The sequence below is a fragment of the Rhipicephalus sanguineus genome, chromosome 1 (assembly GCF_013339695.2).
Source record: "Rhipicephalus sanguineus isolate Rsan-2018 chromosome 1, BIME_Rsan_1.4, whole genome shotgun sequence".
In the NCBI taxonomy this organism is placed as follows: domain Eukaryota; kingdom Metazoa; phylum Arthropoda; class Arachnida; order Ixodida; family Ixodidae; genus Rhipicephalus; species Rhipicephalus sanguineus.
In genome coordinates this window covers 309,962,559-309,986,693 of record NC_051176.1, presented here as the reverse complement: position 1 = coordinate 309,986,693, position 24,135 = coordinate 309,962,559, and the positions used below count along the sequence as shown (strand labels likewise).

At 46.8% G+C, this 24,135-nt stretch overlaps 1 protein-coding gene across 1 annotated transcript in view; it reads left to right on the top strand.

Annotated features, from left to right (window-relative positions):
* Positions 1 to 24,135, top strand: part of LOC119379427 (phosphatidylinositol 4-kinase type 2-beta) — a 212,051-nt gene that overhangs the window by 29,535 nt on the left and 158,381 nt on the right. Inside the window, exons 5-6 of the mRNA XM_037648740.2 lie at positions 12,434 to 12,489; positions 12,683 to 12,773. Coding sequence (XP_037504668.1) covers positions 12,434 to 12,489; positions 12,683 to 12,773 — 147 coding nt within the window. The remainder of the gene's footprint in view (positions 1 to 12,433; positions 12,490 to 12,682; positions 12,774 to 24,135) is intronic.

Sequence of the window (24,135 nt, the reverse complement as noted above, 5' to 3'; positions counted from 1 at the left end):
ATTGGCTGATTTGAGCATTGTGAGCTGCATAGTTACCATGAAAGTTGTAGACATTTTTGTGGCAGTCGATTTGTGAGGCAATAAGTTCTTTTAATGAAGCCATTCGATGACTACTTGAAAAAGTGTTGCAGAGCCCCTTCAACATGAAGCATTTTTGTGGCACCTGATTGGTTTATGGTGTTGAATTTGAGGAACGGATGGGGCTTCGGATGTCAACTTTATTTGTTGAGGGATTTTGATGAAAATAGGCAGACTTATTTGAAAGATTTCTGGGATTTAGAAATGTCGTAGTTACATTTTTACAACTTTCCTATGCAAAATATTTTTCTCCTTCTGACCTTGTTGCAAGTCTGAAAACTTGCTCAAAGCACTGCATTCTCAGATTAATAGTTGAGGGTGGGACATTCCTATATTTTTCTATTTGCAGCACACTTTTATTCAGTTCTCACATTTTATAAGGGGACTATACAACGGGCATCTAAGCTCTTAACAACTAGTTGAAATCGTCAATTCCAAGGAGATCATTTTGGAAGGCAAGACTGTCACGTCTTCGACTTTACTTCAAGGAATATATAAAAAGAAAAGGGAACTGTAAGAGACCACGAAGAGATCAGTGGGACAAGTGAAGCAGGAAGAAAGTTTTGAAAAAATTGCTTTCAAAGTGGTTCCTTAGATTTTACTTTATCATATAGCACGAGAGTTGTAACCTTTTGTGTCCTTTTCAGTGCATGGTTTCTTTTTTGCCCTGCCTTTTATTTGGTGTGTATTGCTTGCGTGTTCTTTTCTGAACGGTATCCTTTCCTACTGCTCTGCGAAGAGCACGGCCAGCCCCAGCATTATATTTCTATACTGCCTCATGGACTCCCTGTCGTAATCAGTGATGTATTTTCATTTTTTGGCAGAAGTGAGTATATGGTTGAGTGAAGGCTTTCAGCAGCTTTTTGGGTTTTCTTCTCTAGGCAGCGGCTGAGGAGCCGCAGTCTAGAGAAAAGGTTGAGGAGGCGCATGTCATAAAGGCATTGATACACAGGCAGCAGTGCAGTGGCAACGACGGTGCTTAAAGTCGGGAAGGTCTCGTACCCCCACCAGTCCTGACAAGGGGTCTGAGACCCCCCTCTCTATAGTGTAGGGGTTGTATGTATCTGAGGCAGTCAGCCATTTTAACACGAAAATGTTTTATGCCATGGTCCACCAAGACTTTCATGACGTATTTTCGTCACGGAAATACATCAGCAAAATGAACGCCATCAAATGGCAAAGAAAAAAAAACTACCAGAAAAAGTTCCATTGACAGGAGTCGAACCCATGACTTTTCGGTCCGTGACGATGGCTGGCGGGCGTTTAGCCCACTGAGCTACTGCCAAACACATAACGAAGGCTACATGAACGTGCCTTTTATGTTTCACAGTGCTCTTGGATGGATGGATGGATGGATGGATGGATGGATGGATGGATGCTATGAGCGTCCCCTTTATAACGGGGCGGTGACATGTGTGCCACCAGGCCTTGTAAAAAAAAAAAAACGCGCCATTGCTACGACCATTCCATTCAGCGCGTTTCCAATAAAAAGGTACTTTCGTCAACACTTTAACACACCGCGAGGTGGTGGCTTTAGCCCAAGCCTTACTCATAGCATCCATCCATATCCAAAAATAGCTCTCCGATGCTCGCCTGGCTGGCTTTAGCACTGCGTTCCCCGCTCATCCTGTGAGAATTAACGGCCAGGCTACAGGGAAGACACGACGCTCTTCGCGTTTCACAGCGCTTTGAAAGTGTGCATATCGAGTATCAATGTTTATTATGTGCTTGTTGGTGCCATATTTGCGCGAGATTCACCATATGTGGTGTCCAATATGTTAAATCATGATCATGGGCGTTAGTCGTCGGTCCGGAGATTGCCACTAGGCGTCAACGTGAGTGCAACCACCTCAAGCGGTGCTATATCTGTCAAACAACAATAGACATTCTGCAAGCGCTCATATACCAGTTCACTATAAACAATCAACTACTTTTGTGACGACACACTTCACTTTCGTGTTGTACCAATTCCTATGACAGAGGGATCAGCCATCTTTTTTGTTCTTGTTGATAATGGTCAGAACATTTTTTCTTTATCATTTTGAAAATTCCATCATGATTTTTAGCAAGAATCATTGCAACATTTTCTAAACCTAAAACGGAGCAAAAAAAGTACAGGCAGTTCCATGCAGTGCAAGCTGTCAAAACGGAGAAGCACAACGAGCGGCTTCTTCCTCAGTCGCATGAGAAGTCTTGCCCATCTCCTCAAAGGGTGCAACGCACAGAGCTCTTTAACTATGTCGTTACCACGGCTATTGTGATCGATGCTTTGAATTGCCGATTTTGGCATGTTGTATTGGTTTCTCATGCACCTAGCTTCTCCTAGTGGTTAGTCCGGGCACTGCACTTTCAGAATCAGTTTGAATTTTTCAGCTTTGGCAACATAGTGATTTTTGACAGACGTTATTGCTAGCCAACGTGTGTGTGTGTTGGGAAAGTAGGCGTGGCTGACGCACTTCAGAGAAGTGCGTGCTGCTTGTAGTTATGCTTCAGTAAAATCAAAGTTCTGTAATGAAACGAACCCTTGCAAGTCAAATATCAAATTATGGTGTCAACTTCACAGTCTGACAGTGTTGAACAATAATCATTGCCCAAAATTTACACCAGCTATTCACTAGAGAGCTGTTGTTTGGAGTCGGGGAAGATTTATTCTGCCAAAACTTATTTCCGTAAGTTCGCCACATATCTAACGTGCGGAGGTGGCCTTTTCAGCCAGTTCCCAACGACTTCAGTTTCGCTTGTCTTGTTAAATCCAACAGAAGGCCATCTGCGTCCGGTTTCGCTAGTCACTCCCATGGCGGCAGTGCCACGCACGCATAGGTGTGCGCCTGCATCGTGAGAAACGCACACCATTTGAAACTATCTTGCAACCGCACCGGGATTGAGTGGTGAGGAGATGAGCTGTGACTTCGAAGATGACAGCACCTCAGCTTAAAGCTCTGACATCGACGATGTTTTGCGTCAGCCTGAGACATCCGAGCTGTTCAGGGGTTTTCGTTTAGGCCTCAAGTGGTGTCCTCCTCCGCTGTGCATGCGTAGCTGCTGATCTTTGTGCACAATCTTAGAGCCAGTCTGGTTACTTGCAAGGTCCATGCGTTGCTCAGGCATGATGTGCTGCTGCCGCCTGCGAAGCTTCCCTTCAAGCCAAGAATGCCACCCATAGCACATTTCGGCCCCGCAGTACGGTGCGGTGAAAGATATTTTACGACTGTGCACGATTTCGTTCTTTTTTTTCACTGCGGAAGTGAGCAGTACCATCTGAAAAAATACAAATAAATACACTCAAACCTTGTTATAACGAATACGGATATAACGAATTATCGGTTATAACGAAGTAAATGAAGAATAGTCTTGTCATAGCTTCAGTGTTACAAATAAACGTTTATAACGAATTTTCGGATATAACGAAGTTATTTTCGTGGTAGATGCGACTTTGTTATAATGAGGTTTGAGTGTATGCTTGGATGCATATTTTGGAATGCCAACCTATGTGGAGAGGGGCGGCTCATGGAAAGAGGTGACATGAGACGAACTGGTGAAGTTCATTGGACATCATAAGCATTGTTTACATCCCAGGCATCCATCTATGTTTTAACACCAGCAGGCTTTTCTCAAAAAAAAAAATTTTTTTTGTGCGAAAACTGGAGTCTCACAAAAATCGAGAAATGCTTCAGCACATGGCGCGAGCGATGAAGCAGTTCCTTGTTTCAGATTGTTTTTGTATATGTTAATAACCACGTTGCATAGAGCAGTTGTTATTTTTTTTACTATTTTTGGTTCGTTTCTCTCCAAAATGCATATTCTGAATTTCGTTTGTTTTGAATATTCTTGTATATATAGTTTTTTATTGTTGTGTTTATCAACTGGCAAAAAAAAATTACACACCTTCAGATATTCATATATTCTATAATATTTTTCTTGCAGTACAACCTAATTTTTTTGGAAAGAGTATTTCATTATGCACAATTTGGTATGCTGCAATACGTACTGGAGTACTCTTTATACTGGCGAAAAATTTTTTTCCAGATACGTATGAAAAATTACCATTTTCTTATGGTAACGAAAGAGTTAAGTCCTGTACACACCGGAAAGTTTTCTGTCATGCAAGGAGGCTCGATCGCATCGGTGATATGTTTGCCCGCCAACCCTCCCTAGACGCACTGTATCATGGCTGGAGAAGCGTACACGTCAGATCTTGTCCAGCCATGGTTGTATGTTCCACGACCATGCTGGAATCCCAGCAACCTTTCAGCATGGCTGTTATGCACGGCCATGCTGTCAGCGATCGACTTCCATGCCATCCGTGGAAGTGAATGTGCCTTCTCGGCACGTTCCTTTCGCCGAGCTGCGTAATGACAATGGCAAAGGGTCAATTAAGAACAGCTTTGCTATTACTAAAAAGTCTGTAGCACTACACAAAGTTAAAATAAAGGGATGCCGGTGCCTTCTTCCTTGACTCAGTCCAGCCCTGACCACTCGGCTTCAAAGCTACACAACAGTGGGAAACTCAGTGCAGAGTCTCTCTATGCTCGCCAGCCTTCACGACAACACAGCTAAGCTGTATAGAATCTGTTTTTCTCTTAATGTCCATAAAAAAAATCAGTGCACTATTGCACTAGATTGCACCATTTTCTCTTTATTTACATTTTGTATTTTATGTTCTGGCTCGACAGCTCCCATTGTCGGATTGCGGCTAGCCTTGACCTCGATGCCAGACTAAGCACTGGGCATTGTGGTGTCCACAACACGTTACATGCGAAAGGAAAAGACGCTATTTGCTCAACCTCTCCTCCTCCTCCAACTTCTGTGGAGGCCCGGACAAGGGTGCACTACCTTCGAGTCCGACTACCTTCGAGTCCGAAGTTCCTAATCTGCCCCATAGACAGTGTATAAGAAGATCTGAAATTTCGGCGTCCGATATTTCGGACTTTCTGCCCATATTTCAGGTCCGAAACGCCATTAGTTAAGGCCACCATCTCTGCCACGTCTATCGATAATTTCGTAGGTTCGAACCAGCGCTTTCGCGAGTCAATCTGTTTGCGGCCGTAGCAGAGTCCGAAAGGCAGCTTTGCCGCAATGCCAGTGTGATGGGGTGAAGCATATCGAAAAGCTGAAGGGGCCACTGTCACTGCACAGTACGGCGATGTCTTTATGGATAAGCACCAGAAATACACGGAGGCGTGATGGCGGCAGGCGGCAAACGCGCCCAACCCTTATGATAAGCGTCTTCAGCTCAGTAGTGCATGTGGACTGGCGCAGAGGTATGCATATAACCTGAACACGCCGCGCCGCTCTTCATGCTACATCCTTGTGCGAGACTGCTAAGTGCACCGCACAGACGCGTTGCTTTCACGAACGAAAGCAGCTCGCCATCGCTGTACCCATGTGCGATCGGGAACGTGTCATAACTAGGCCTATCTGAACGAACACTACTGCAGAAAACGCATGCGTACGGTATAGCAAGCGCCCCGGCAGTGACGGCGTCAGCTCGGTTGGCGATGTGCTGCACACATTTAGGAACAATCGGCTTCACGCGGCAGCAAATGCTGCGAACCGGCGGAGATTCGGCGATGCGTGTGCACATCATTGTGCACACACGCATCGGGGAAGCCGGGCGAGTCGTCCGCTCTTCCGCCATAGTCTTTGCGTTCCGCATCATAGTTTCCAAACGCTGCATGCGTGAGAGCCATAATCTATTCCACGCTTTTCTGGTAGCAGCAAGACTCATCACGCGCTAATTTGCAATTGGCGGTTGGCACGCAGTTAAGTGGGGTTCGCGGAAGGTACCGAATGTATTCACAAAAGCTGGGTGCACACCAACATGCCTGATAAGTGTACTGGGAGGCATTAAAGCTATTTCGGACGTGGCTGTGGCGATTTGACCGCTTGAGCGGAATAAAAGAGCATGAATTCGTTTTTTCGGACGATTTCGTGGCCCCTAGAGAGCCCGAAAAATCGAACGTTGACTGTATTTATCTTGCGGAAGTTTGAATATTTGCACACCCCTAATTTATAGACTTTATGCAAAATTGCTGTCATCTGTCGGAGGTTTGTGTCATGGCATGGATAAGGAGGAGATGATGAGGTTTTTCGAGAACGCTCAGAAAGAGCGCGAAAGGGAGTACGAGCGTGAGGAGCAGCGCGCGCAGAAAGAGCATGAACGCGAGAAGGAGATCCTAGAACTGAAGTTGAAGTTAGCAGAGATGAACGCGTGTCCGCGCAGCGACCCTAGTCGCGCGAGTACCCCGACGACGGCGTTGGCCAACTCTACCCCCACGCCGAGACAAATTTGCCCAAGAAAGCTAATGGCACCCTTCGATGAGCGAAGGGATGACCTCGATGCATATTTGCATCGGTTTGAGAGAATCGCCGTAGGGCAAGGCTGGGAGAGAAGCGAGTGGGCAAATGCCTTGAGTCTGTGTCTCGTGGGAGAGGCCTTGAGTGTGTTTGGTCGCATGCCAGCCCAAGAGTCTCTAGACTATGACATAGTAAAGAAGACTTTATTGGAGAGGTTTCGGCTAACTGCCGAAGGTTTCCGGGACAAGTTCCGAACATGTAAGCCCGAGAATTCAGAAACGGGCAAGCAGTTTGCATGTCGCCTATCCAACTACTTCGATCGTTGGATAGAATTGTCCGAGACGGAAAAAACGTACGAAGGGGTGCGCGACAGAATGGTTGGTGAACAGTTCTTAAACCGGTGCAGTGATAAATTAGCTGTATTTTTGAAAGAAAGGAACTTGCACACGGTGGAGGAGATGGCCAAGCAGGCTGATCAGTTCATGGAGGCACAAGGGATCAGAAATTTGGAAAAAGGCGACAAGGACAACAGTAAGGAAGAAGAGACCAACAGTGAGGCCCCATCGGGCAAACAAAAGGCACAGCAGCGGTGTTTCCTGTGCAATAGACTGGGGCATATAGCTATGAACTGCCGCACAAGCACTAGTCGACAAGAATCCCACGTGATATGCCAATTGTGCCAGAAAAGGGGGCACAAAGCGAACGAGTGCAGGAATAGACCGTTAGAGCATACCGCATGTGCAGTAAGGTCAGAAGAGAAGGAAGAGGTGGTCGGTGCTGTGATAGATAGGTCGGAAGGGGTTAATATGCCAGTGGTGGAAGGTAAAGTAAACGGCAAACGGGTAACGGTATTGAGGGACTCAGGAGCAGATACGGTGTTAGTGAGGAGAAGCCTGGTGAATGGACGAGATTTCACGGGGAGAGTCGGAACAGTGGTTTTTGCAGATGGGTCCAGGGTGAGACTACCAGAGGCCAAGATACGGCTGGATACCCCTTATTTCGTAGGAGAAATTATGGCAAAGTGTATGGAGGATCCAATTTATGACGTGATCTTAGGAAATAGGCCAGGGGTACGAAGGGTGGACGACCCAGCGCAGCAAGGTGGCTATGTGAGGCCAAGAAAGCAGTACAGGAGAAAAGAGAAGGCAAACAAAAGCCCTGAAAGCTCAGAAGCTAGAGCGAAAAATGTCGGTGGAGAAGGACAACGCGAGAGTAGATCGAGAATTTTGGAGCAGGTAGGGGTAACCTCAGAGGAGTTCTCGAAAGAACAAAGGGGTGACAGAACCCTGAGGCACGCGAGAGATAGGGTTGGCCGTAAACGTACAAGAGAAGGGTTTAGAGACGGAGTGTTTTACGAAGCGATCAATGATTTGATTTTCCGGAGGTTCTGGAAAAGTGGAACACTCGTCACACAATTGATGGTGCCAACATGTTATAGGCAGGCAATCTTAGAATATTTCTACGCGAATGGGTTCAGAGATGCAAAGAACCTGCGAAGAGAAGTGACGAGAGAGGCATTTTGGCCAGGGATATATAGAGATGTGAAGCAATTTGTGAAAAGTCGCCAATGAAGCTATTGGTTGTGTCAGTGTGAAGTGTGGTACCTTGATACGGATTATAGTGTTTTGGACAATGAACATGTGGTGGGTAGGACCAAGGATAGTGGTGTTGTGAAGTGCAGACAAATTGTGAGTGAAAGCGTGCGACGATGTGGTGAAGGGAAGGTGAGCCTAAGCCAAGCAAGGAAAAAGCACGCATCACAAGCTACGGGACACCACCAGAAGAGCAGAGGGCCGTAACCCCAAGGAGGAGGATGAAAGCAGTTTTTTACGAAAAAAACTCTTCAAAAGGGGGCCCAATGTCATGAGTAAAGGGGCACGGGGCGCGCGCCGGACAGCGCAAGGCGTCGATGGTGTGCGGGGAATGGAAAAATACCCGATGGTGTGCACCCCCGCCACGTCGACGCAAGCCATTGGCCGGAGAAAGGCGCGTGCCACGCGACCCGAACTGAGGTGCGGAACCCCAGAGGATCAAGCAGTCATTGTTCGTTGGAGTCGCCAAGGAGCAAGGTGTTGCAAGCCAGCGTCGCACCCGCGACGAGTGCGGTAGGGCTCCGTTCTGGGGGCAGCAGCAAGAGAGGCTCGGGAAGGTGGCCGTCGACCTTGGTGTCATCCAAGTGAGGCTCCCCGGGCTTGCAGCAGCCCCGTCACAGCAGTTCGCAGGGCACCTACGGCACTCCCACAGCGCGGCAAGACGACAGCGACCCACGACAATCACGGAGAGCCACGTCGGCAGTTTGACCCGGTGGCACCAAGAGGATAGGCCGAGGGTTAGGCCTAACCGGACGAGACGACGTTCTCGAAGGAAGACCGACGGGTCAGCGACGAGGACGACTAGCGAGGCGGCAGCTTCGACGACGGCGACTCCCAGACGTCGAGGAGTAGCATCGACGGGACTCAGCGTCGACTTTGGCGCGGAAGCGAGGCGACGGACTCACGCGAAGTAAGACCGTTCCATTTGCGTCGCTAGACCAAGACGCCATAGTTGCCAGACTTTCGGGCCACTCAGGCCGAGTTGAGTTAGAAGTGTTTGTTGTATTCATTGGTACCGCGGGGCATTTTTGAATATGTTACTTCTAGTTAATCTCTGGTGTTAACTTCTTGTTTGCCGTGTTGTTATATAAAGTTTGTTTGCAGTGACGCCACGGTCTCCCGCCTCGCTCTCTCTCCCAACTCCATCACACATTGCAAGCGCTCCCGAGATACGTGACAGTTTGACGAAGCTACCGATTCGGTGCCATGTTGGAGGCTGGTGTCCGGATTGTATTGCTGTCGCTGCTATAACTTCTTGCTTGTATCTGCTTTGATAGTGGGCAACTCGGGCATAAAAACGTCGGACGAGTGTGTAATGGCATATACACGTTACCGGCATTTCCTAGTTATTACGTTGACACTTCTTACATGTAAAGAACTGCCTCACAACGAGAAGAAGGTACAAGTTTGTCACATGTAGGCCTGCCGTCGTTGAGATTGAAGCTTTGCTCTAGGTTGTAAATTTTGTCTGTCTGTTTTCAGTGTAATGAATAAAGTGCTGTTAGCTATCTGAATACCATGCGTGTAGTGTAGGATGGTTGGGAAGAGGCTTTAGCGCACGACATGGCTAGGCACATCGATGGCGGTAAGAAAGTGCTGTTGAATGATTTCATAGCATATTTCATAAGGGACAGCCTAAGTCATCCAGATGTATTGTGCATTTAATTTTAAATAAAACATTGTCCTCTTTTTCATTCTTGAAGCAAAAAATATTTCGCTGCTGTAGTCTCCAACGTATGTTATGTATAGAATTACCGCATGATTAAAATGTAAAAAATTTCCACTTCTAATGCACATGAAAAGTGAACGTGAAAAGTGTTAGTTGCTCCAAAAAATAGGTGCCGGTTGGCTGATATTTTATTGAATATCCTTCTGACATGTGATCGTAAATAGCACGATACGCCAAGAATATTCGCGTTCACATCGTCGCTTTCGGGGCCTACTGGCGCCTTACAATTTCAACCCGTTTCCACAAGGCAGTTTTGCATCACCGATTGAATTCTTGTGAAACCACCTCAGCACATAACTGACAGCACGCGCACCTATGGTTGAATGTAGCCCATTTCCCGGTACAGCATTTTTTTTTTCAATTTCACATGAAAGGTGCCACACACAAGCATCTGTTAACATTTCATAGCGCACAGGGGTGAATACAGGATTTTTCCGAAGGGGCATCAGCTTCGCGGAGAGCCTGATATCTGCTCTTCTTGGAGTATAAATTTAAAAAAAAAGTAAGGGGGCCCGGTCAGGCTATCAAGGCCACTCCTCTGAATTTGACAGTGATAGCACATGAAATGCTTGAAAAATACGCATAGTGGAGCAATACGCGCACAAAGCATCCCACCAAATGCTACCTCTTAAAGGGGTACTGACACATCAATTTTGGTCTCGCGTTTGTTTGCTGCAGCGCACGACAGATAATTAATTACAGGCTCCTCATTACCGACCAGTGTCAGTTTTGGTTTTAAAAACGACAAGCCGCCGGGTGCAACTATCACCACCTAGCAGATGCAGCGCACGATCACGTCAGCACACAGAACTGTGACGCACTTCCGCGCAGTTCGCGAGCAGCCACCGAGAAATAGGCTGCTGGAGCGAACGCGGCAAAAAACATGGGGGCTATGACATCATAACTTGTTGCAGCGTGGTCACGTGAGGGAAGTAGGGGGTCACCGAGGGTCACCTTTGAGGGTGTCAGTAGCGTGAGGTTGTCGATCGCTCGCGCAAACTTCAAAATTCATTTAAAATACCTTCCAAGCTATATTCGCTGTTGATATTTTGCAGATGATAAGCGCATGTTCAGCTGAATCGATCTTGCAGGTTATCTCGGCCGCGAAATTTTGTGTCAGTACACCTTTAAACTCTACAATCGAAAACCAACTACAAACAACACGCTCCAACACAATCGGTCTGTTCGCTGAGAATTGATGACGCGCTCAACCTATATGTCTAATGTGTAATTGTTATCACAATGTAATAAACAAAGTAATGGTGTCAACAGCAGCGCAGGCATGCGCGAGTAGCCGTGATGCAGCTTTGAAGCTCGTACACGAAGCTGCGGTTTGTCTGTGCCTGCAAGCACACAGCTCAGAAACTGTCTGGTTCCGGCATGCCACGAAAGTGTTCTCTGATGAGTGCCGATGCTGTCACATACCGCATCTGTTAAGAACGGTGAACATAAACACGGCGTTAGTCGTAAGCAGTTGCCGGAGCAACGAAACGATCTGCCGCTTCTCGTCGGCCACGAGGAAATCTAATAACGTCGAGGTTACCTTCCTGTAATCCTGTTTTCAGCAGCCCAACACGGTACACGAAAATATGTCAGCATTGCCGTTCCTATCTGCTGCCACATGTCGCTACGTACGCTCCGTGTGTGCACATGCGGAGTGCGCATAGCCTTCAGCATGGCAGCAATGCGCACGGCGGCCGCTGGATGGCAGCAGATTTTGCATAAGGTCTTTACCAGCAGAGAAGTCAATACGTTAGATTTCTGCAACAACAATTGTGTGCTTGCCTGGTTCATCTTAGTGCCACCAGGTGGCTCCACCTATCCGGTCTCACGTTTACGGCTACGGTAACCCGGTATGCTAAAGCAAAGAAGTGAGCAAACAAACTAAAATTCCCTAAAGTCTCCTTCGCAGGTTCGCTTTACAATGCGAAGCACATTGAAAATTGCGAGCAAGTTGGGCTACTTCGGCAACACACACTCAGAAGAAATGAGTGTAGGTTCACAGCTGATGCTCTCGTGGCTTGCCTGGTGCTGTGGGCCACCACTCATTGCATGTCACTTTAATATGGTCTGACGTCACTAAAACTTTTGTTACACTTCCTACACAGTGACGCTGGCAATGGGTCTCGATCATGAGAACGAGCATTTAGGCACACTTTGGAGGCGAATTAAAGTATATTCTAAACGTTTGCTGTGTCCAACACATTATGCTGAGTGTCCTTGCATACAGAGGAAGCCTACAGCAGGCTTTTTATAGCCTGAAAATTTGGTGGCACCACCCCTTTAATACCGAAGCATGCACCAGACACAGACTTAGTGACCTAAGATTACATACGCATAACCTTAAGCGGTTGGAAGACTGCACACAAGGTCGGAGAACAAACAAGGCTGTTCGATACCCTAGTTGACATGAGGAGAAAGCAGATAACTTGGGCAGCTCAGTCATTGTGAAGGACAGATATCCAATGGTTGGTTAGTGACAACGGATACACAGAGATGGGAAATGCAGCAGAGGATGGCAAAAGGTTAGGAACCTGCTCGTCGTGCAAATTGGAGATCATTGGGAGGGGCTGCATTCTGCAGTGGGTATAAAACAAGATTATGATTTAGAAGTCAGCAAAGTTGTTTTTTGTGTAGCAAGAAATGTCGTTAAAGAAATGGATGGGTCATATCAAATCTCAGCTGTCTTTTTCTTATTGAAAGTTCAATACTAAGCACTCTGCATTTTGTTGCACAGATCGGGGAAATGACAACTGGCTTATCAAGTGCACCCGGCCAGACAAAGAGCCTCAGGTGAGTGATGCCTTGCCCTAGGGCAAGCGCCAAGCAGTGCAAACTTGCTAAGGCCAGAGAGCAAAGATGTAAATGTTTGTGCTGCTCGCGGACCCAGGAAACAGGCACTGAAGGAGCTGAGGTATGCACTGCTGGGCACTCCCTTTGTTCGTGCTCTGTAGCCACTACATACTCACGAGGCTGTTGTTTGCAGAGCTGGAGCCCGCGGACACCAGAGATCAAGATTGCTGCCATTGACAATGGACTGGCCTTCCCATTCAAGCATCCAGACTCGTGGAGAGCATGTAAGATGCTGCTAGTTGTCTGGCACATAGTTTAAAATGACCTGCAACACTTTCATTAGCATGGCTAACAAATGGGCCTATTCGCCTGACAACACTGTTATTAACCCTTTCACTGTCGGGTGTGTCTGGCTGGAACCCCCCCCCAGTGTTGGCTCGGTTTTGGGAATATTAGGGAAGCTTGAAATAATAAATTTCTTGCGTATCCGGCTGAAGAGTTGTGCTAGCGGATGGTCCGGGACATGACGTGTCGAAAGGAAACAGCATGGGTGAGAAATCGCCTTTATTCCGCATATTTTCGGTTTGCCGTGCACGCTTCCAGGATAGCTGCCCCACTGGGTCAACATTGGTATCTGATGTTGACACGGCGCAGATGAAACCAGCGACAGATGGCAGAACAACTCTTCTACCCATGGTGTAGGAAAAATGTGTAGTCGCACCATTGTACCCGCAATCGCACGTACGCCGCGCCGCATGAACGCTCAGTTCAAGAAAGCAGCACGCGCTTAGTGACCATACCCCTCAGCAAAGAATGGTGGGCGTGGTCATTCCGTACTCTTGAATATACATACCAACCCAGCGCAGGACGAAAATATGAGCCAGGAAGATTCCACAGATGGCACGACTAGTAGAAACCTTTGTGCTTCAACGCAAATTCTTGAACGTGCACTGGATGTCAGTGACACTGCAGGGGGGAAACACGAAAACGTACTGGTGCGTCAGTGACAGCGAAGGGTTAAAGAGACACTAAAGTAAGACATTAAATCGGTTAAGCCAGGTAAATGATTCATTCAAGACTCTGCTATAAATATTGCTATCTTAGAATAATTATTAGAAGATTAAATGAAGGTCAAAGTTTCATTTTTAATTCTCCTCGGAGAAACTTCAGCACGTGAATATCAATGCGACATTATAAATTTCAAAGTATTTTTGTATATTGTGGCCACACTAGTTCGATAAAATTTGCTGGAACTTGCCAGGTTAACCCTTTGTGAGGCACTACCTTCAGATTAAAATTTTTTTTCTCAAATTCTGCAGAACAACATTTAGGATGACTTAAGAAAATGTTTGACACCATTTTCAAAAACCTCAGCAACATAGATTCTGAGAAAAAAAGTAGTACATATGTGTACCGCTGTCTTCAGGCTGTACCAAATGAAAAAAAAAAGTTTTGAACCGGAGCATTATTTATAAATTTAATGAGGTAGTTTACTTTTCGAATTGTTTTAAGCATTCAATGCACAGCGGAACTTGGTATTTTATGCGCAGATAGCTACTGTGCATTTATGCCTAGCGCATGCGAAGGCAACCTGCAACAAGTATACGTAAGACAACGCAGTTTCACGACTACAGTAATTAGCTGCACCTAAAGTGGACTGCAATTGGCGCCGCTTTTGAAAGTAAAACCTGCGCTCAATAAAAATGAAAATACTGCCTATGTGTAACTACCAGTGCGATAGCTGCCTTATTACGCCAAACACCATCAGCCAAAATCAAGCCCAAAAATGGTTTGTTGAAAAAACACTGAATAATAAGGGCAGCAAAAATCTTTGTCTGTGTTGCAAGTGAATCACTAGGTTATGTTTAGTAAACGGGTAAAATGGTACACTTGACAAGCATGTTGAAGCGATGTTTTCAAGGCGCTCATTAAGGCCACTGCAGCAAATGGCGAGCAGTAATCAAGGCACGTGCAAAATGCACTTTGCTGTTCGCGCCACATGTCATAGAGAAGTAAAAACTTACAATAGCCTTCTTCAATACCTCAGCAGATGGTACCGCCAGTAAGAGTGGCGCCAATTTTGACTGTTTATTAATTATGGGCGTTTGAAACGCAGTGAAAAAGTGGTACACATTTGTACCACTGTCCTACAAAGGGTATTTTAATAATTTGCATCTCACAGAATGCAGTGTAAACAATTTTCATCGATAAATGATTATGTGGGCCCTGGCATACACTGTAAAAAAAAATCTGCGATGTCACAGTGGGCCAGTGTGGGTACTTCAAGGTAGCGTCGCTACCTGTATTTTCTTTGGGCGCATTTTCTCACTCACCAAGCTTCTTGCAATAATACCGCTGTCATTTTGGGTGAGTGCACTTAAGCAGCACAGCACTCGTAAGCAGCACAGAATTGAGTGGGGCTGGATAATAATATACATACTCTTTGAGGACTAACTATAGCACTCATGACAGCATCAGACTACGTACAGCAAAGTTATCGACTTCATAATGCAGCTTCAAGGCTCTTCCGCTGGGCTGTGCGACATGCTGGTTTTTGTCACTTCTATACACGATTTAAAAAATATAAATCCTACTTGCAACGCGAAAAGGATGCTGGAATCGGTCACTATATTTGACGGTCTTTTCATTTATACTAGAATCTAATCCCACGTTCTGGCCTGTTGTCGGTCCCTTTAAGGCTCACTTATGAAAGTACCCTTTTTTTTTTTGGGTAAGTAAGGCTCTTGCGAACGAGGCTAAAAGAAGTTCTCATACTTTTTTTCGTTAAATAAGGCACAAATAAATGACTGCAACTTTCGTGCAACACTGGACTTAAATGTCCCAGTCATTAGAAAGGTACATTGCATACGAAGCAAAATAAATGTTGCTCGCTGCTGTCTGTTTTTCAGCCTTCGCTTGGCCACAACTAGCAGCCGTCGCTATAAAGTGGCCGTTACAACTTGCGCTTGTTTTGTTATCTACAAGTGTGTTTGTTACTCTGGTGAGATATCGCGTGCAAAAAGAGAGTTTTTTTTTCTTTGTTGCCTTACATGCATTTTTTTCCTCGCATTCTGTTTCTTTTCAGCATTTGGTGTATTTCGCTAACTTCTTTTAATTTTCTGCTCACCCGTGCGCGTTCCCATCTAAGTAACAACAATAACAAGATTTTTTGACAGGTGGGCGTCTTTCACTTGCTTCGTTACACAGTTTAGTTGGGCATCTGCAGCAGTTCAACAGATATGCGCTGCCAGCCATTTCTAATGAAAACCTGCGTCGGCCGAGCTGCTGCAGACGCTCGACTTAAAGCGAGTGAAAGAATCTCGCCTGTCAAAAATGTTTCACGTGTGTCGTCAGCCTTTCTCTTTCGTCGTCGTTGTTACGGTGCAGAGGTAGCATTCAAAGCAAGCTCACAGCGTGCTTTGAATATTGGTGTCTGCAGGCGAACTCAAAGTCGTCGTAGCACTTCATTGGGTTCTGCTGAATCACGAGTACTGGTCGCAACACCCCCACAAACTTGTATCAGAACGTTCAGTTATTTCATCAATGCGAGCAAAGGAATCCGCAAACTGTGAGACTACCATTCTAGTAGCCAGCCATTTTGCTCACGATAAATGCGGGCTAAGGTAGCTGTGATGTTGCCTTAACGGCCACTTAACTTTTCGAACTTGAGTGCAGAGAAAAGCTGCACTTAAGTACAAGGCTCGTTCTTGAAAGGGATTGAGGGCCGGTCACGCACATTTTTTATTTTCAAGCCACTGCTGTTGAAGTGAGTTTGGTGAACACACTCACCACCAAGGGCCTTTTGCAGCGAGTTTCACTAAGCAATCCCGTGTGGCAGCATGCAAATGACACGCGGCGAAGTGCACTCGCTGGAAATGATACTAAACTTGCCAGTGTGACGGGTATAAGAGCGGTGCTTTCAGTATTGTGATATTGTAATTTACTAGTATAAAAAAGATTGTTTTTCTTTTTAGTGACCTTTTAATACTGTCCGTGCAGCAGGAAGCCTACTCTTTAAAATCCTCGTCATTTCTTTGAATCATGACCACTAATTGGTGCATGTGGCAAGAGCTAAAATGTCTGCAACGATATTGTTTATTGGTGAAAAAAAAAAGTGTGCATCATATGAAAAAGTACAGTGGCAGTCATGAATGATGGCTTTACTGTCTCTTGCAGAACCAATCACTAATGGTTTTCGTCTTAGTCTTACACATTGTCTACTGCTGTTCCTTTTGCATTTGGGAATTTCATGCATTAGTTTTATTCTCAGGGTGGCGATGCAGGTCTTGAGCGCGAAAAAGGACAGACACACACTTTGTTACCTTCTAAAAAAATTGTTTAAATAAGGTTTTCTAAAAAAAAGTATTCTCTTTGTTGTTAACACCGTTGCGAGGCTACTATGTTGTAGTCATAAGGTGCTTTAAAGGGAAGCTGAAGCACTTTTAAAAAAAAAAATGACTTTGGAATGTGTAATCGTAGTTTGATCCTTGCTGAATTCGAAAACCAATGTTAGAGTTCACAGAAGTGAACGCAAATGACATTTCTTGGCAAAAAAACAGCGGCTGTAGCCGCAGGGCTTCTTGAACTGCTGAGCGAAGGCGGTGATGTCAACTTCGGTGTGCCGCGTCATCGGCGCCATCAGCTCTGTAAAAGCATGGCCTTCGCGATCAGTTCCACCAACGCGCGCAGCCAGAAGTAGTCACGGAGGCCACGGCTCCGCCAAAACCACGGTGGTAGAATAAAACAGGTGGCCCATCGAGCGCCGCGAGCGCATCGCCGTACTGCTCGAGTTGCTCGCAGCCGCCGCTAGGTTCGCGACGAGCTCTTGGGCCGAAAGACGCGCACCGCAAGCTCTCGCTGTACTTTAAAAACAGATTTCTCTAGCTAATTTTGTGGCTTTAAACAAGGTTGCTTGTGCTTTTACTAGCTTGTAGTGGCTGTCTGCCAGTTTCGACCGCAAAAGTAAGAGCGCCATGCTTTATGAAGCTTAAAATTTTTTAAACGATGCGGGTAGTCCCGATATGACTGTCACAGGGTGGCGATTGCAAGAGACGTGCGCGTATTCTTTTTTTTTTTTCGAAAGCGTGAAAATTCCTACCGGCGAGTGTACAGAGTAAAAAAAAGCATAAAAAAGCATTTGGTTTTCACGTTATCGTATGTATGTCGGAGGACTGTAGCTGGCGGTCTTTCCATGGAATTGCATTTCTCCACAACTGCAGTCGCTTTTCGTCTTTCGGCGCGGAGAAAAGACACAGCTTTTCTTTGCACGTTTTGTAGCCAGATTTGCAATTTGGAGTGAAACATTTTCGTCTTATGGTGGCCGCTGCATCAGCGGCAAAGATCGAGCCACCGTGGTTTCAGCCGTGTTCCAGCTTACAAAGTGAGCGGAAACACCGATGCGGTCGCGCGCGTTCGTTTGACAGAGCGCAACAAACGCGACGCATCAGAGCGGATCTCAAGCCGTGGGATCACCTAATCACGACCACAGTGATCTGGCCGTGATCTTGACTCGAAGGCTGATTGCGACTTTGCGACGCTGGTTGCGTCACATAGGGACGCTCTTGCTCTTCGGACGCTTACACCCACAGACGCCTCCGCATTTATCAAAGATGACCAAGCAGAAAGGAAGAGACGCCGCTGCAACGCTGGTTGCGTTGCATGCTTTCATTAGTGACGCGTCCGTTCTAAGCGACGGCAACTCTTCAGTGTTGCTCAAGGCCTCTCTGGTGTAATAAATACACTGCGGATCTCTTTCTCAAAAGTTCAAGATGTAAATTGCAGTTTAAATGCCTGCGACGCACGCTGGCCACATGCTTTCAAATGCGCCGGAGCGGCGATATCGGCCCGAGTATACCTGCTGCCATCTTGCGGAAATGCGGCGGCAACTCGAGCACCTCCGTGACGCGCGGCGCATTGGCGGAGCGGCGCGTCGGGCCACCTGTTATTCTACCACCGTGGCCAAAACTACCAACGATGACGTAGTTCCGGTCACGCCCACACTTTCGGTGCGTTCGCGTGGGCGGAGCAAGACGAACTTTTCTTTCGCGTATTTTAAAGCTCCTGCTGCCACAACAGCGAAAAAAATTACGTCATCGTCGACAATAATGTTGGTCCTTGTTAACAACAAAGTTTTACCGAATTGTAAAACCACTTCAGCATCCCTTTAATAAAGTGATCTAGCACAGCAGCAATACCCTTTCACAAGGGCTGCATTTTGAGCGAGCGCACTTTGTCACTAGCGTCTTGCTGTAGAATGCATTCGCTGGAAAGTGCTTGCCGAACTCAACTCACTTCATTGTGTCGAAGCCTGCTCCATTTTGCTAGAGTCCAACTTGTCTGCACCTTGCTGTGCCAATCCCATTATGAGTTGTGCCAACTGTGCCTAAGTTCACTGTTTGGCTTTTCACACACCAACGAGCGCTTATCGCCCAAAATGTTCTTGGTCTGGCTCTGAAACCTCGAGAGATTTTAAACTGCAGCAAATCGCCTCCCGTCTCCCTGCGGAAATGTATAAGTACCGCCATGTCTTTCTGTGGCCTTCACTATTGACGCTTTGACATGCTGTCCTTTTTAAAAAAGGCCTCATAGGCCATCACTCTTAATGGGGACCTCGTGGTAATACCTAGACAAATGACCTTAAAATTTTGGAGCCGCTAGGCACATCGTGAAGCAGTGCGGAACAGCCGTGTGGTTACTGCTTGCACATTGCACATTGCACATTATTGCACATTGTAAACAGTCCAGGCCCGTGGCCAGGAGGGGGGCCCGACCCCCCCTTCGAAATTTTTATGATACATGGTGTTTTACCAAAAATAATGAAAATAGGCGTTTTTCTCAAATAGTCAAGGCTTTCAGCAAGTGCCTCCCCCCCCCCCCCCCCCCCAAAAAAAAAAAAAAAATTCCTGGCTACGGGCCTGGTCTTCACACAGATAATATGGTGGATCTGACGCAGTTTCCCAGAGAAAAAACAAAACCATTTGTGTGTTGGTCATGCTGTGGAATGTTCTTGGATATGGCGATCATGGTCCATGTCAACCTAGACTTGGGAAATCTGAACACGATAGTGTCCAGTGACCCGTGTCATGGAAAATGCGGTGTCGGCGACGTTGTCAGTGGGTGAAAAATCCCAATGGAAGCAAAGAATAAAAATTGCTGCTCGAGCCGGAATCTAACCCCAGTATTTTGCATGGCAGTTAAGTGCAACGTCTCCAGAACCACTTCAGTTTAAAGGGACCGACAACTGCCCAGAACATGAAACAGATGGAAAAATTGCCCGTCGCAGTGACTCAAACCAACCCTGTTTTTTTCGTGAGAGATGTATTTATATTCTTATTTCTTAATTGAAAGTCGCGAAAAATGACCTGTGGCGCCTCAGGCGGCAAAAACATGAACGATCCGATGAAACCGGCCACGTGATCGTTGATTGCTATACGCGCTCGACGATTTGTTTGTTAGTATTGAAATATTCGTTTCGTTATATTAAAAAGTATTACTCCCTAAAAATGTACATCAGGCCTGCATTAGTAGTATGCATTAAAGTGGAGCTGCCTTTGCGTGGCGTAATGATCCCATACTCGTCAGCGCGTCGTGAGCAACTTTTCAGTGTGCTCATGCAACCGGGCACGCAGTTTGCAGGTCGCTAAGATTTTGGAGCGACATAGTTTTGCTAGCTACACTTCGTCTCAGAAATGACGCGCGCTGCTACTCGGTGCGGCCGTGCATATGCGTAGTGACGTTTTCGATGACTTGGCTTGGCTCGTGCATCAAGAGAGTAACGACGCCGGGACAAGCCACCCATGACACAGGCGCAGGCAACCTTGGACGCATGCGCACACAATGCGGTACAGATACAGGGAAGGTGTTAATTGCCACATCATCTCATTGTAACAGATTGTTATTTTCAAAAATAGTTGAAAAGCTCTAAATAAAGGTGGTTAAGCATAGTTACAGGAACTCCTGCGAAAGCAGAACGATAGCTTTCACAAATCGCGAGAAGGGCTGGTGGCATCGCTATCAATTCTCAGCGTTGCTGGAGGAAAGCTCCGTCCGTATTTAGACCCTTTCAAATCGAAAAATACTGCTTGTAAAATAACTACGTGCTTTTGGGATTAACTGCTGCAGCTATAAACACTGCGAAGGGTGAGCTTTTTGTCGCGCCGTAAAAAAATGTGTCGAGAAAAATCGGTTGTCGGTCCCTTTGAGAACTCTGCTCCATTGCACGACTCTGCTGCAAACGGAGGCAGCAAGTGGCGCTGTAGTCGCGTCAGGCACCGAAACACCAAAAATACCCCCTAGCTACACCACTGATTTAGTCAAGGTACATGTGAGTAACAGTGATTCCACTCCTGCGCCAACGTGCGTCAAATTTGATTTACTGCGCCATCCTGATAATATCGACTGAAATTGCGCCAAACTGCGCCAGAGTCTCGGGTTCGGGGGCGTCTGTCACCGGCAATCACACCGCTGTGCGTCAAAACGTGCAGCTTGATCTTGGGGCCGCCAGAGTCACAACGATGGACCAAGAATTATTCCGCTGAATAAACAGCGCTCGGGCATGCGTCCCAAGTAAGCCACGATGCTATGCACAGTGCCGACGCAGCTTCTGTTGTCCGTTGTCGTCTGTTGTCTTGGCCAATCAGCGAGAAAGTGTAGCGGCAATTCATCGGCAGACTTCGCATGTTCCAGAAGCGCTGCTGATGGCTCGTTTGAAGTGTCGCACGTCGCGTAATTAAAGCTGTGTTCAGTAATAACTACAGGCGTGCCACTAAAATGCCTGTCAGTTCTGTTCCTGGACATTGCGGAAACAAACCTGAGAATGCTAGCAGTGGGACAGTATCGAATTTTCCGGTCCATGGAAGAGCACTGTGGGAATGCTTTCACACTTTTCCGCAAATATACTTCATCCATCCATCCAAGAGAGCTTTTTCCTCATTTCTTCCACCATTACATTCGAGTTTGTAATCGCTCTTGCAGTAAATACAACCTAAAAAGCCCTGCCCTTTCGAGCTCATGAGTACTAGGGTTCCAATTCAAATTTTAGAGCGCAGCTCTTAGACGCCTGTTCCTGCGTTCAGCGGCGTCACCATTGCCAGCGTAACCGATAGAGCGAACGAGGACAAAAGAGGGCGAAAGAGAGACTGCCCCAAGGAGTTTTCCACCAGGAGAGCCAATGCCTCGTATCTGCTCACGCTTCTTGTCACAGACAGCACAATGCATGCCTCTTGCGCACGGGAAACTCGGTTGACCCGCGAGGCTTGGGAGAAGACGACGTGCGTTTGTCGAAGGGACACGTTGTGTGTGGAACGCTCTAGCGGACTCTTAAGGGCCCTTTAAGGCCGAACCATATACAGCGTTTTTGCCGGCGTTTTCTGGCGTTGCGTCCCTCGGCGTCGTTGCATGAACGGCGTCAGAGAGGGCGGCAAACCATATGAAGAGCGTTAACTCAGCGTCGCACAGTGTGACCAGATGGAATGATCCTAGCACCTCGTAAAGCAGTGTACAGTTTCCGTCAATGGACCAACAAGATATATTCCTGATTATAGCTTTTTTGTCTCATTTGCAGTTCTGTGGTGCAAAAAACGAGTCACAGTGCCGCCCAAAAGTCTATTTTTTTATTTGACTTGTAGCGCCAGCTATTGGCATTAAGAAGAACCACAAACTTGTAATATATGGCCTCTGAGCTTGAAGCTGCCGCACATCTTTGAGGCCACGTATTCGGCCAATACACTTATTCCTGCTAAGACTACCGATGAACTTGAGTACGGCTCTCGGAAAGAGTTCAAAGATATCACGAGCGCTTTGCTGTTGAAGCTTCTAGGGAACAAGCTAAGTCAAATACAAGCATCAGTTGAGAACCTAAGGGCCACACAGCGCACGGCGACGACTCATTAGATCCGAGGCGGGTGGCAGCCATTTTGGCAGCAGCGACGACACCGTTACGTAGCGGAAGTCGCTGCCAGCCGCACGCTGATTGGTTCTGCATCCATCGAACTGCTTCCGGCGTCGACGCTGCCGCCCGTTATGTCTGGACCGTCCAGAGGTGGACGTTTCGGCCACCGTCACCGGTAGCGTCGACGTCGAGGGACGCCGGCGTACGAAACGCCGGGAAAACGCCGGCAAAAACGCTCTATATGGTTCGGCCTTTACAGTCCAGCGTAGCGTTCGCGTCAGCCAGTGGCGGTGGAAGTTGGCAGTGCCGGGTTCACTATGTTACGTTGATGTGAAAACCGAGCATATTCTATACTCCCACTCGCGCCACGCCGCGCCGCCTTGACGCATGTGCAATTGCTCAACTCCTTGCAAAATCAAAACACCTAAACAGCTGCGCTCAGAATTCGCATGAGTCAGTATCGTAATCGTTGGTGAATTTTTTGCTTGCTTTTTTTATTAAATGTCCTCTAATTAATAAAATGCTGCCTCCTCCTCGGAGCAACCACAATTTGGTTTTAATGTGAGTAGCTGTCACTAGTGGGCCCGTCGCTCAAAGCGGCTAGCGTCTGCTACGCGCATGATATTTTGGCCGCTATGAGCTAAAATTGCGGAGATTTGGGCAATATTTAATACTGCGTCACTGCAACATAATACTGCAGCGACTCATCACACAGAGAACGCGTTTGTTAGATTGTGTGTTGTGAAACGAGGATTTTTTACACATCCTTTCAGCTGGTTTGTCACCGCATTGGTCTACACTTCCGTGGCTGTTTGAGGAACGCATCTTGCGCGCACTTCATCGTGAGAAAAGGCGCTCAACTTACTTTCGTGTGGAATGACGAACGTGAACTTGCTCCAGGAGAGAATAAACTGGAGAAAACCAGGAGAACGTAGCAGATGTGCACGTAGTAACTAGCTCATGCATGCTAACGCGTTTGCACCCTTCATATCCTATCTTTTATTTCGTGCATTCAGTTTGTTTTACAAGGCTGCCTCCGGCGCTCTGCTGTTTCAAGCCATTTCATGCGAAGCCGAATGTGTCAGTCGGCGTGGCCGCGGTACCAAAAGTAAAAAATTACTCGCGTAACTCGCGTCTCATTCACTTGGTATACACGAAAATTGGCACGGAGGGGCACGAATGTACGTTTGCCCAATACGACCGATAGGTCATGGCATCACTAACCTGACATGCTTGCCGTTTGCGTAACGGCTAAAAATAATAATATGGTGTGTGGCACGCAAACCCGCTTTCTGTAGCCAGAAATAATTCTGACGAATCTGTGTCTCGGACTGTCCCTCGAGACAATTGTTCGTTCTAAAGCTGCTGTGAAGCCGTTGAAGTTTTCCTATTATTTTTCATCAACCTGGTCGTGTGAAACGTGTACGTATATCGGACCAGAGAACACTTTGTGCCACTGAAGCAACCTGGCGATACTCTTTCCGGCAACTAATTGCAGCCACAGGTAGCAAGCTTCACAGCGTGGCACTTAGTTTTCGTCGCATTACACCCCTGTGTAACGGTAAAACTTACAAAGCAATTCCTTCATTGCGGAGCGCAAAGAAATTTGTGCTGCACACGCCGCCCATATTTTGACTCGTACCCTGCTTGTTTACGCCATGCTTGCACTGCCCCTTGGATTCAGTGCACTATATATTTACATTATATATACGTGCTACAAGATGACAGATTCATTATAGTCAGCTTTATGGCATTGC